General features: G+C 42.4%; 1 protein-coding gene and 1 long non-coding RNA gene across 2 annotated transcripts in view; one reads left to right on the top strand and one right to left on the bottom strand.

The window, feature by feature from the left end:
* Window positions 1-3082: 3082 nt before the first annotated feature.
* On the top strand, window positions 3083-10705 carry LOC119977524. Its single transcript, XR_005463212.1, has 2 exons — window positions 3083-3256; window positions 5568-10705. It is a non-coding gene; the product is annotated as an uncharacterized LOC119977524 (long non-coding RNA).
* ankrd13a (ankyrin repeat domain 13A) overlaps window positions 5978-12580 on the bottom strand; it is a 71999-nt gene continuing 65396 nt past the window's right edge. The window contains exon 15 of the mRNA XM_038818490.1: window positions 5978-7097. Within this exon, the coding sequence (XP_038674418.1) occupies window positions 7052-7097 (46 nt within the window). The 3' untranslated portion in view covers window positions 5978-7051. The remainder of the gene's footprint in view (window positions 7098-12580) is intronic.

The raw sequence follows: 12580 nt of genomic DNA, 5'->3' as shown, positions 1-12580 counted from the left end.
GCACTTGAGATCTCAGAACTACAAGTACTTCAAGGCACTTGAACATTATTGACTTCACAACGTACACAGGATACACGTAGCTATATGAACTATGGGGCTTTGCATAATTTTATTGATGGGATATGCATCCCAGCAGTCAGAGACTGGACCAAGGATATAGCTTATTTTAATGCTTGGCTACTCGTTAAGTTGCAGGAGGACGCTCCTAAAAGTATGAAAGAGTTGTGGGAAGAATTGGGGTGTCATTATGATCACGTGACTAAGTTGTGGGTCACTCCGGCAGGACAAACTTGTATGTCCGACGCCTTGGCAGCCTGGGTCACCGAATGTGTTCACTTTGCAACTCATTGTGGTGCACGAGCTACGGGTGATATATTGCTGAAGACTTGGTGGCATCCAAGACTGCAGGAAATAGCACAAAACATTAGCAGTCGTTGCCTGGTATGTCAGCGATATAACCCTGGAAAAGAAATACCCTGTGAAATGGGTGAAACCCTGTTATCGGAAGGTCCCTTTGAGACACTCCACATGGATTACATTGAGTTGGAAATATGCCCATGTTATAAACATGTATTGGTTATTGTTGATGTATTTAGTAAGTGGATAGAAGCTTACCCTACTGTAGATAACAAAGCTTCCACGGCAGTAAAAGTTTTGATGCGAGAAATTGTTCCTAGATTTGGGATTCCACATCGATTAAGCTCTGATAACGGACTTCATTTTGTGGGACAGATCAATAAGGAATTTTGTACTCAGCTGGGAATAAAACAATTACATTGCGTGTACCGACCCCAGGCAGCGGGAATGGTAGAAAGAACTAATCAGACATTAAAAACGAAACTGGCAAAACTACAGGCAGAGACTAGAGACTGGAGCCACTTGGCTCAAATTATTGCCTATTGCCCTCTTCCAGATACGTGCAACCCCGGCCGGAAAGACACGACTGAATCCCGCCAAAATTCTATACGGCAGACCCTTTCGAACTCCCTGGGATCAAGAAAACCCCAAGGACGTCTTATTCCACCACATGACTACTGAAATGGCCAACTATTAACTAAGGTGTTGAAAGGCCTCCATTCACGGGTGCGAGCTGCTTATGAGAAAATACCTCCTTTCTGTCACTATTAATCCGGGAGAGTATGTCCTGATTCGTAATTGGATTAGGAAAGGACTGGGGAAAAATGCCTGGATCCACATCCATCATTGCAAGGCCTTGAAGTGAAATGAGAAGTAACCTCTTTTGTTTCCAAGCCCTAGGTTACAGTTCCACCCAGCCTGTAGGATGAAGTACCTACTTATCACCGTAGTCCTGCTGGGACTCTTGGAGGCAAATGGGGAGGCCAAGCAAAGAACCTGTGGAGGCAGCGGAAAACGAGTCCATCACCTGTGTCGGGATGACACTTTACGCTGCATCAACAACGACCCTGAGGAAGGAGGATCCTGGAATGTGACCCCGGTGGACGGATGTTCGGCCTACATGCGACGACCGCACCAAACCCTGCTCCTTGATGGAAGAACTGAAGGAAGATTGCCCTGCCATCGGATTGGATGTAGCTGGGATTATAATTGCAAAAACAGGCATAAAACTGTACCGCCAGGACGAAAGTATAAGGGAAAGATGTGTTAGTGAAGAACAACCCTTGTAGGCAAGAAAGTGAAAGGGATTAAACATCAACCCTTCAAAGGACAAGGCGTAACGTAAAAGAAAGGCAGAAATGGGAATTACATGTAAACACGTATCTGGGTGGATCATGGGGGTCTTACCTGGTGCATGGATTAGTGGTCCTGGACTTTGTAATACTTGTAATAATCATGCTTAGCTTCCTAATGAAATGCTTGTGTAAAAGTGTCAGTGCAGCAGTAATTCCCCAACAGTTAATACAGCAACATGAAGTGAGCCTAATGGATGAGAAAGAAGATGCAGAGGAACGTAGGAAAATGATAGAAGTGCAGATAGAATGGGAAAAACTGAGGCAGGTGGCTATGGATTAGAAGTTATCATAAAATGATAAAAGGGGGAATGAGAGTTTGGCTCAAGTTCGAATCAGAGCTTGATGGGAAATGGAATGTCAAGTTAGAATCAGAGCTTGATGGGAAATGGAATGTTAAGGTTTGTGTAATATGTGTATGTGCCTTGTGAGATGAATTGCTTCTGTGTTCGGCTTGGTATGGCCTTATCGCGATCCTGGCTGTGTCTGTGGGAATGAAACGCAGCTGTGGGATTAGTTACTCCTTCTGAGATAAGGATTGCTATGCTATGCAACTAATGAGTTAACTGTGTGACTAATGAAATAAAGAAATAATTGTATGAAGGGGGGTTTTGTACAAGTATATAATTAACTGTAACTGAAAGAAAATTGCCTTCACTTTCTGTAACTCAGTTACACTTGTGCAGCCCCGCGGTAAATAAAAGAATCATTGAAGTTATCTGGTGTTCGACTGATACTTGCATCCAGACTGAAATTTAAAAATTCTCACCCTTTCTCCCCTTTGCTTCCCCCTTCCCCTCTCCCACATCTACATCTGTCACAGTTCACCCTCTGATATTAGTTTCTCTGCTGTTTGGCCTTTCACACCTTTTGTTCTCTCTGGGGATTGCCATTAACACTCTTTCCCCTTGGTTCCTGTGGCTATTAACACCCCGTTTGCCTGGGTTTCTGTGGTTATGACTCATCTTTCATTCTCACTCCACAATATAAACATTTCCCACTTTCTGTCTTTTAGCCTTGACAAAGGGTCATCTGGACTCGAAACGTTAGCTCTTTTCTCTCTATACAGATGCTGCCAGACCTGCTGAGATTTTCCAGCATTTTGTCTTCGGTTTCTTTATTACTTACATCTTCTTTATTACTTACACCCACCTTCTTTATGACTTACACCTTCTGTATTATTTAAATCTTCTTTATTACTTACACTGTTGTTACTTACACCCACCTTTTTTATTACTTACACCTTCTTTATTACTTGCAACCCACCATGCTCCTGCCCTGACCTCTGTTACAATTAATGGCACATTGCCTTCCAGGACAGGGTGTGAATAATGTCATCGCGTTGCGTTGCGTCGCAGTACGCGTGACGCGATCACGTGCGCTACCAGTGGTGCGCGCGCAAGCGGGCGCTAGGACCCGGCTGCCGCGCAGGATGGGTCCTTTCTTCCTCGGTGTCCTTGCTGCTTTATTCACGCTCATCCTGAGCCAGAAGCAATCGCCAACCTCTCGGGACCGGCCCTTCAGTGTCCTGCTGCACCAGAACCTCGGTAAGAAGCGCCCACCGATCAAACGGGGTCTGCTGGTGGGCCGGGGTAATCCCGGAGCTCGGCGGCCAGTTTCCCCGCCGGCCGCCAATGTGTCGGGCGAGGAACTGACCCTTTAAGAGTGTAATTAAAGGGGAAGGGCAGCCTCTGCTCTGTGGCTGAATGGCGTTTCCTGCATTGCCTACAGTAACCACACTGCAAAGGTTAAAGCAAAATACTGCAGGAGATGCTGGAAATCTCAAACAGAAATGCTGGATAAGCTCAGAAAGAGAGTTTGAGTCTATAGGACTGCATGGCATTAAGGGTAAAGTAGTAGCATGGATAGAGGGTTGGTTAATTAATAGAAAGAGAGTGGGGATAAATGGGTGTTTCTCTGATTGGAAATCAGTAGCTAGTGGTGTCCCTCAGGGATCTGTGTTGGGCCCACAATTGTTCACAATCGACATAGATGATTTGGAGTTGGGGACCAAGGGCAATGTGTCCAAGTTTGCAGATGACACTAAGATGAGTGGTAAAGCGATAAGTGCAGAGGATACTGGAAGTCTGCAGAGGGATTTGGATAGGTTAAGTGAATGGGCTAGCGTCTGGCAAGTGAAATACAATGTTGAAAAATGTGAGGTTGTCCATTTTGGTCGGAATAACAGCAAACGGGATTATTATTTAAACAGTAAAATATTAAAGCATGCTGCTGTGCAGAGAGACCTGGGTGTGCTAGTGCATGAATCACAGAAAGTTGGTTTACAGGTGCAACAGGTGATTAAGAAGGCAAATGGAATTTTGTCCTTCATTGCTAGAGGGATGGAGTTTAAGACTAGGGAGGTTATGCTGCAATTGTATAAGGTGTTAGTGAGGCCACACCTGGAGTATTGTGTTCAGTTTTGGTCTCCTTACTGGCACTGGAGGGTGTGCAGAGGAGATTCACAAGGTTAATCCCAGAGCTGAAGGGGTTGGATTACAAGGAGAGGTTGAGTAGACTGGGACTGTACTCGTTGGAATTTAGAAGGATTAGGGGGGGTCTTATCAAAACATTTAAAATTATGAAGGGAATAGATAGGATAGATGCGGGCAGGTTGTTTCCACTGGCGGGTGAAAGCAGAACTAGGGGGCATAGCCTCAAAATAAGGGGAAGTAGATTTAGGACTGAGTTTAGGTGGAACTTCTTCACCCAAAGGGTTGTGAATCTATGGAATTCCTTGCCCAGTGAAGCAGTTGAGGCTCCTTCATTAAATGTTTTTAAGGTAAAGATAGATAGTTTTTTGAAGAAAAAAGGGATTAAGGATTATGGTGCTCGGGCCGGAAAGTGGAGCCGAGTCCACAAAAGATCAGCCAAGATCTCATTGAATGGCGGAGCAGGCTCGAGGGGCCAGATGGCCTACTCCTGCTCCTAGTTCTTATGTTCTTATGACTCTTCACCCAGTAGTTAGCAGAGAGAGGCTGCTGGATATGGAGCCATTTCAAAGGCTGCACTGTGAATGAAGAAGCATTTTGTTTTGGAGGCAAATTCCTGATAGTTCCTGTTTCATCCCAGAGCTGGATTTTGAAAATCTTTAACCATTGTTATGCTTCCTATTAATTTTGCGAGTCATTCAGAATTGTTGTGTTTCTCATGATCGCAGTCACAACAAATAAGTCTTACAACACCAAGTTAAAGTCAGGTGATGAAGGAGCAGTGCTCCGAAAGGTAGTGATTCAAAACAAACCTGTTGTACTTTTAACCTGGTGTCGTAAGACTTCTTACTGTGCCCACCCCCGTCCAACGCTGGCATCTCCACATCAGGACGACAAATAATGGAACACAATCCTGATCCTAGGCAGCACGGTAGCATTGTGGATAGCACAATCGCTTAACAGCTCCAGGGTCCCAGGTTCGATTCCGGCTTGGGTCACTGTCTGTGCGGAGTCTGCACATCCTCCCCATGTGTGCGTGGGTTTCCTCCGGGTGCTCCGGTTTCCTCCCACAGTCCAAAGATGTGCAGGTTAGGTGGATTGGCCATGATAAAATGCCCTTAGTGTCCAAAATTGCCCTTGTGTTGGGTGGGGTTACTGGGTTATGGGGATAGGGTGGAGTTGTTGACCTTGGGTAGGGTGCTCTTTCCAAGAGCCGGTGCAGACTCGATGGGCTGAATGGCCTCCTTCTGCACTGTAAATTCTATGATTCTATTTTTTTATATTCTTGCATGACTTTTTTGCTTCAGTAAATAGGTTTCATGAAACCAGATTGGAGGAGTAGTATTTCTCGCCTTAATGAACTCAAAACTCAACAGACTTTTAAAAAATTACTTGAGCGACTAATTTACTCTTTTTCCTCATGCAGCTCTGAGTGTCAGCGTCTTGAGCATTCTGCTACTTATCATGATTTTAATGATTATCTGCGTGTACAAACCCATCCGGCGGCGGTGAAGGATTTACAGATTCATTCTGGAATGGCCGCTGAATAGATCATTTTGATTTTAATACTGAGATGGATAAAACATCCGTCATCTGTTGTCATATCGACTACTTGTGCAGCACATCACTTTACTATATGATATCTGACATCTTTATTTGCTGCGCTGTGAAAAATTGGAACATTTTTAATGAGCTGCTCTCTTACATAAGATGTGGTTTGTGAACCTGAATGTACAGATCTGGTTACCAGTGAATGTGGCTACTGCTCAAGCAACCTACAAGAAGACCTGTGAAATTAAACTTTAAAAGAATTACACTTGGTTAGGAGGGAAGATATATGTGTACACTACTTTTTAATGTTTACAAAATAGTCATGCGCACTTGGAACTGAGATGTAATGAATATTGTACTATTACCATAAGCTGTTGGATACTTTGTTTGTGATTAGAAATAGACTGTTGTCTGCTCTTATTGTAACCCGCTCCAGCACCTGATGCTGTAATTTCTGGTTGAGAAGGATAGCTGGGTGAGCAACATTCAGCACTGCCCTTAGTGATCTCTAGGAGGCAGGTTATTGACCTGAAATGGATAGCTCTTTTTTTTTTGCCACATCCCTTGTGCAAAAAGCACTTGACCTCTACTTAGCATCTTGTCTAGAAAACTGCATCTGAGGTCTGGGAGTCATCCTGTGCTCAAAAGAGGGCAAGAACCCCACACTTACCATGTGGTCAATGAACCATCTTCAATTATTTATCTTCTTTCCACTTGGTGGGAATGCATTTCTGTTTATGTGCCGGGGTGCAGCTTTGTTTGAAATTAAGTAAATTACGCTAGCTGATCTGAGTGATGCATGAAATTATTGTCTAGACTATTGCACTATATAATTTACAGCTGTACCACTACACTCAGAACCACCAATCCCACTCCAGCCCCCAAAAAACACTTTTGGAGAGAAAAAGATAAGAAGACAAACTGAACATTGTTACCGTAAAGTAAATACACACTACATTTTGACGGATTCCTTGCTTGAGATTTCATGGCAGAGCAATTGCCTCAGTTTTGTTTTGATCTTAATTTTGAAGTTATGTGATTCAGGATAAAGCAGTGTTTTTAACTAGAGAGAAAATGCTGGGAAATCTCAGCAGGTCTGGCAGCATCTGGAGGGAGAGAAAAGAGCTAACGTTTCGAGTCCGATGACTTTGTCAAAGCTCAGTGTTTTTAACTAATTGACTAAATATTGATAAATCTTGTTCATGATTGGTAAATTCCACCCTGATTGTCAGTCTGGGTAAATAAACTCAAGAATTGGATCAGATTTTCAAAAGATTCTAAAAGCAAAAAAAATGCAGCTGTTGGAAATCTGTAGCCAAATGTGGAAAATGCTTGAATGGAGTACCAGAATTAAATCAGTCAGTGTTTCAGGTCTTCCTCCAGTCCTATGGAATGGTTTTCAAACCTAAAACATAAAATATCATAGTCACTGTCGTACTTCCGCCTCTTCAGAGATGCTGCCCAACCTGCTGAGCATTTAAGAAATACATTTTAAGTTAATCTTTCAAGATGTGTAGGAGATAAGTTGTGACAGTTGGTTTAAGTAATATTGAAACTTCTAATTTTTAAAAGGAAGTTATAAATAACTCGGTAGAACTTGTATTGCTGAAAAAAGAAGCATGCTGCTGATGATTTTTGTTTTCCACTCATCAAGACAGAATCGCAAGAATATCAAATTTCAAAAGGAACAACAATTTATACTGCATGAGAAGAAGGTGCTGATTGGTTGGCAAGTGGAATTTGATTGGTTAGAGGCATTGCAATGGATAATGCACCAGGAGAAGACCGGCAAGCTTTTGTTTAAATTCCAACCAGGCAAGTCGACTCAGATTAGTCAGGCACTGCCATGGGGAATGAACTAGGGAAAGGCTGTCCCCTATGCTTTTGGTTAGTTGAAAAAGGCACAATGAGTGGGCATGTTCTATTAATTTAAACAAAAGCTTGGCAGCTAATTGTTCTCTGGTGCATTCTCCATGGCAACATTTCCACTAATCAGACTCCACTTGGCAACCAGTCAGCACTACCTTCTCATGTAGTATAAATTGCTGATCCCTTTGAGATTTGGTATTCTTGTGAGTCAGTTCTGATGAGTGCAAGACAAAAGCTTTGACAGCATGCCTTTTTTTCCCATAAAAATTATAAATGTTAATCTTTCACAACTTCTCAACTATTATCCACAATACTCAACATATTTAACTGATCTGTTTTACATGTTGCACCATCTGAAGGGTACCTTGCACTCTTTTAATACTGCTCCTGTTCATTGATCAACACTTTTGTGCAAGAAAATATTCTGATCGGAAACAGGTCTTTGCAGAGGTTTATTCCCCATAACTGCAATATTACAGGTTTGAGATTTCTAATGTGTCGACTTTTTTTAGCGGGGTTTTAAATGTAAAAGTAACTTAAGCCGTACTTTTTATTGCTTGTTTGTTTCTGTTCTTTTGTCAGTTGTCATGTTTTCTAATGCATTTTACCTATCGTTGTATGTTTGGTTGTAACAATATTTTGAAATAATCTGTTCCCAGTTCCTTGGAAGCAACCCGGGGAAGGTTGATTCCTGGGATGAATGGGTTGTCTTGCAAGGAACGTCTGACATTGGTTATACTCGTACGCATTTGAGTTTAGAAAAATGAGAGTTGATCTTACGGAAACATAGGGGCTTGACAGGGTAGATGCTAAGAGCTTGTTCCCCTCGAGGGGGATTCTAGAATTAGGGTGCACGGTTTCAAAATACTTCCACAAAGAGCGTTTGGGGCTGGGACAAAGAATATATGCAAGGCTGCACTGGACAAACTTTTAATCTACCAGGGAATCCAGGGTTATTGGAGACGGGTGTAAAGCGGGGGGGCAAAATTGGATCAGCCATGATCTTATTGAATGGCATAGGAGGCTCAGTGGGACAAATGACCGACTCTTGCTCCTATTTCTGATAATCTTTCTCCGAACCTTTCTTTATTCCTGTTGCAAGTACTGTTGAGAGAAACACATCTTTTTTTGGTACAGCATGCACCGTTTAAAGATGTGACTATAATAGCCCATGGGTTTGGATCGTACATCTTCAAAACAATTGACCTGACTGAAAGGTATAGGAGGAACAAAAAGTTACAGATCTGAATGCTGTTTTGGGTCGTGCACCCTATCTGAACTTGCTTTGCCCCATGTGTTGATTATCTCTTGTCATACCCGAGTTTAAAGAGATGTTCTGTAATGTCCGCTGTTTTACTGCTACTCCAGCGAAGCATATCATTTTATTTTGCACTGATTGTTAACGTAAACATAACATGAACTGGATTTTTTAAAATACTTTTTGCACACTTGCCAAGTTTATTTATTTTTTAATAAAGTTTGAAATTTCTGTCATTAGTGTAGCTGCAATATTCCGGCATCCCATAATGGTCTTTTTGAAAGACCAGTCGTATGTGGGTTTTACTTCTGTTACCCTCTTTTTTTTTTCAGGGAAATGTTGTTGAGTCAGATGTTTTCTCATGGGTCGTGGTACTATAAGTTTTAAAAAATGTTGCTGCTCTAATTTCAGTGGAATGTCGCTGTACTAACCTGCATTACTCTGCCGGGTAACTTCTCCACCTAGTGCTTTTTGTAAAAGTCTGTGCAGAACTGGAGCAGGTGCATTCAATGGAAGTTTACAATATCCATGAGAAATTGGATCTTTGCTACTGGTAAGGTTGGTCAGTATGTTGGTATTTTGAAATGCTACTCTTTTGTTAAGAGTATTTTTTCATTCCCAACAAACATAAATCTATCTTTCACCCTTTTTTCTAAACACAATTTTCGTTACCTTGTTTATAAACTTTTAAGTTTTTTTTGTTCTAGTTTGGAGTCCGGAAAATACATCATGCTCAAGCAATCTATGGAATCAAAAGTTACTATGAATCTGACTGGCTTTGTACAGAAGGGAAGGACTTGAGTTTGAGTTATGAAGATAAGTTCATTGACTGAATTTAGATTGGGGAATGGATTGAGGAAATGCATTATTTGGATTAGGCTCCAGAGTCACAAAATCTGATTTATTTTGGAATGAGGAAGAGGGATTGAGAGGCACAATCTTCTAGATATGAGGGGGAGAAAAGTGAGGAATTTACATAAATTAGAGAAGGTTAGAGAAAAGGGAGAAGTATTTAAATGAGGGAGCAGTAGATTGGTTGGCCTGAAATGGAGGATAAGTCATTTACAGTTTAGTTCTTGTTTTTATGGGGAGGTAAGCATTCCCAAGTTCCTGAAAAGAGGTTAGTATTTGCTCAGACCACAATTTTGTTTCACGTAGGGCTAATTACTGTGCATGTTGCTAAGGAACTGAAGGATCATATTCTTTATTTATTGCTGTCTGTTTTGATGGCAGTTTTTTTGCAACCTGTTTTCACCTAACATCCATACACTTTTATGCTTTGCAGTAGGATTTACTGAATGTGCTCCTTTACCTCTTCCGTTATCCTGTGAGCAATCAAACCATATTAATGCTTCTGAAGCTATCTTGGAGTGGTCAACTAATTCACTACAGAATGGGGATTAAACTTTAGCTCAGTTGCTCTTTGGACAGTGACTTTATGCCGTATGTTTAGTCAACTTATCAGTTCTAAAGATCTGGCCTTGAGGCCATGCAAATAAATACTCTTGTAACCGTTGGTACTTTTCAATGGGCTTGTGACTTTTGCGAAAGATTAAAACACAATTTGTAGGATATTTTATGCCATTGAAAGGACAGTTATAATGCATGGTTACTGGTACATTGTTGTTACATTGACACTGATTTGTGTATGTGGAAAGTGGAAATGGGTTTATAAATGTGCAACATTGATTAACTTTGCAAATGGTTTTCTTTCAATGTTAACATTACTGTTATTTTTCTGCCTCTGCATTTTGTCGATTATCACTGAAGATTTTAAAATGGGAACATCTGCCTTGGGACTCCTCCCTTTTTATTCACTTCTTTGGGGGGGGGGAAATCATGTCAATTCTGTGAATCAATAAACGTGTTTACTAATCTTTGTAAAATATTGGGTGGTTTTCCATTTTTTTAAAACCTGTTTGAGTACAAGAGTGATATGCCTGACATGTGTTGACTCATCCAAAAATTTTGCAAAGCTTCCTCTTGAATGTATTTATCAATTGTTTTTTTAAAACAGCACCAGGAACTGGAGTTAAATTTCATTTTGGTTTGTTCCTCTTTATCGTCTTGGCTTGTGTCAGCCTCAAATACATTTGGTTGAAATGTACCCTGAGTCACAACTGGAGCACAAGTTTTCAAATTATGGGTTGTTGCGGTCACCACATTCTGTCCATCCAACATTTGATTTCTGTAGTTGTTAACTTACAGAGAATCTTTTTTTAAAATAAATTTAGAGTACGCAATTAATTTTTTCCAATTAAGGGACAATTTAGTGTGGCCAATCCACCTATCCTGCACATCTTTGGATTGTGGGGGTGAAACCCACGCAGACAAGGGGAGAATGTGCAAACTCCACACAGACAGTGACCCAGAGCCGGGATCGAACCTGGGACCTCGGCGCCGTGAGGCAGCAGTGCTAACCCACTGCGCCACCGTGCTGCCCTACTTAGAGAATCTTTGCCCAATAAAAACAGAAAATGCTGGACAATCTGAGGACGTCTGATGGCATCAGGAGAGGGAGAATGCAGCGAACTGTTTAGAGTCTGGATGATTCTTTGTATTTTTTTTTCACTGAAACATTTGAACGCTTTTTGTAAATATTAGAGGGCTGCCTTGTTTGACACTTTATTGAAACCCTGAGGGAGAGATGCATTTTTACAAAAAAAATGTATTTTATTCCAAACGTATATAAATGTAGGTTACAAAACAACAATTCGGGGAACAAACTCCCGAACACCCAACTATACAGTTTGTATGAATTTTTCACCTTCTCCGCCGCCCCCCCCCCCCCCAAACACACACACACACGATGAGCAGCTCCTCAAACACTGCCATGAACATCCCCTACCTTGCCTTGAAGCCCTCTGCTGAACCCCTTAATTCGTACTTAATCTTTTCCAAACAAAGAAAGTCATACAAGTCCCCCAGCCAGGAACTACCCCCGGTGGCATTGCTGACCGCCACTCCAGCAGAATTCTTCACTGGCTAACCAGAGAGGCGAAGGTCACAACATTATCCTTCCTCCCTCCATCAGCCCAGGCTTCTCCCATATCCCAAATATCGCCACCAAACATCCACCATGCTTGTTAGTGCCATAAACACTCCCGCCAAATGTGGTGAACGTATGCTACTACAATTCACCACTGTATTGTGTTGTATTATGTTGATGCCCTTGTGGGCTCCGCCCTCTTGGGGTGCTATGTAAGCCTGTAGGTGGCACTCTGTACAGAGCAGTCGCAGGCAGGCACAGATCTAGCGTATTAAAACCACTTCTACTCTTCATCTCGTGTGAATTGATGGTCGCATCAATTTAATACGCTAAGATATCGCAATGGAAGCCACCCTCAAACATGACCGACGGGAACTCTACCCACAGGCAGCCAAAGCCAAAGGAATCTTTTCGCACTGGCTCCGCTGCTTTGAGCCTACCTCGCCACCTCCTCCTTGCCCGCCGTCACCGCGGAACAGAAGCTGAGTCTCCTCCACGCCCGGATGAGCCACAGAATCTCCATACTAATCGAGGAAGCGACCACGTGCGCAGATGCGGTCGCGATCCTGAAAAGACATTACGTGAGGCCGGTGAACGAAGTATTCGCGCGGCAACTCGTCGCCAACGCCCTGTGGAATCGCTGGAGGAATACCTACGTGACCTGAGGGCACTCGCTCAAAACTGCAATTACAAGGACGTCACGGCCTCCCAGCATATGGAACTCGCCATCCGGGACACCTATGTAGCTGGAGTCCGGTCCAACTATGTCAGA

The sequence above is a fragment of the Scyliorhinus canicula genome, chromosome 1 (genome assembly GCF_902713615.1).
Source record: "Scyliorhinus canicula chromosome 1, sScyCan1.1, whole genome shotgun sequence".
Lineage (NCBI taxonomy): Eukaryota > Metazoa > Chordata > Chondrichthyes > Carcharhiniformes > Scyliorhinidae > Scyliorhinus > Scyliorhinus canicula.
The sequence above is the reverse complement of the archived record's forward strand: the minus strand, read 5'-3'. Positions and strand labels throughout refer to the sequence as shown.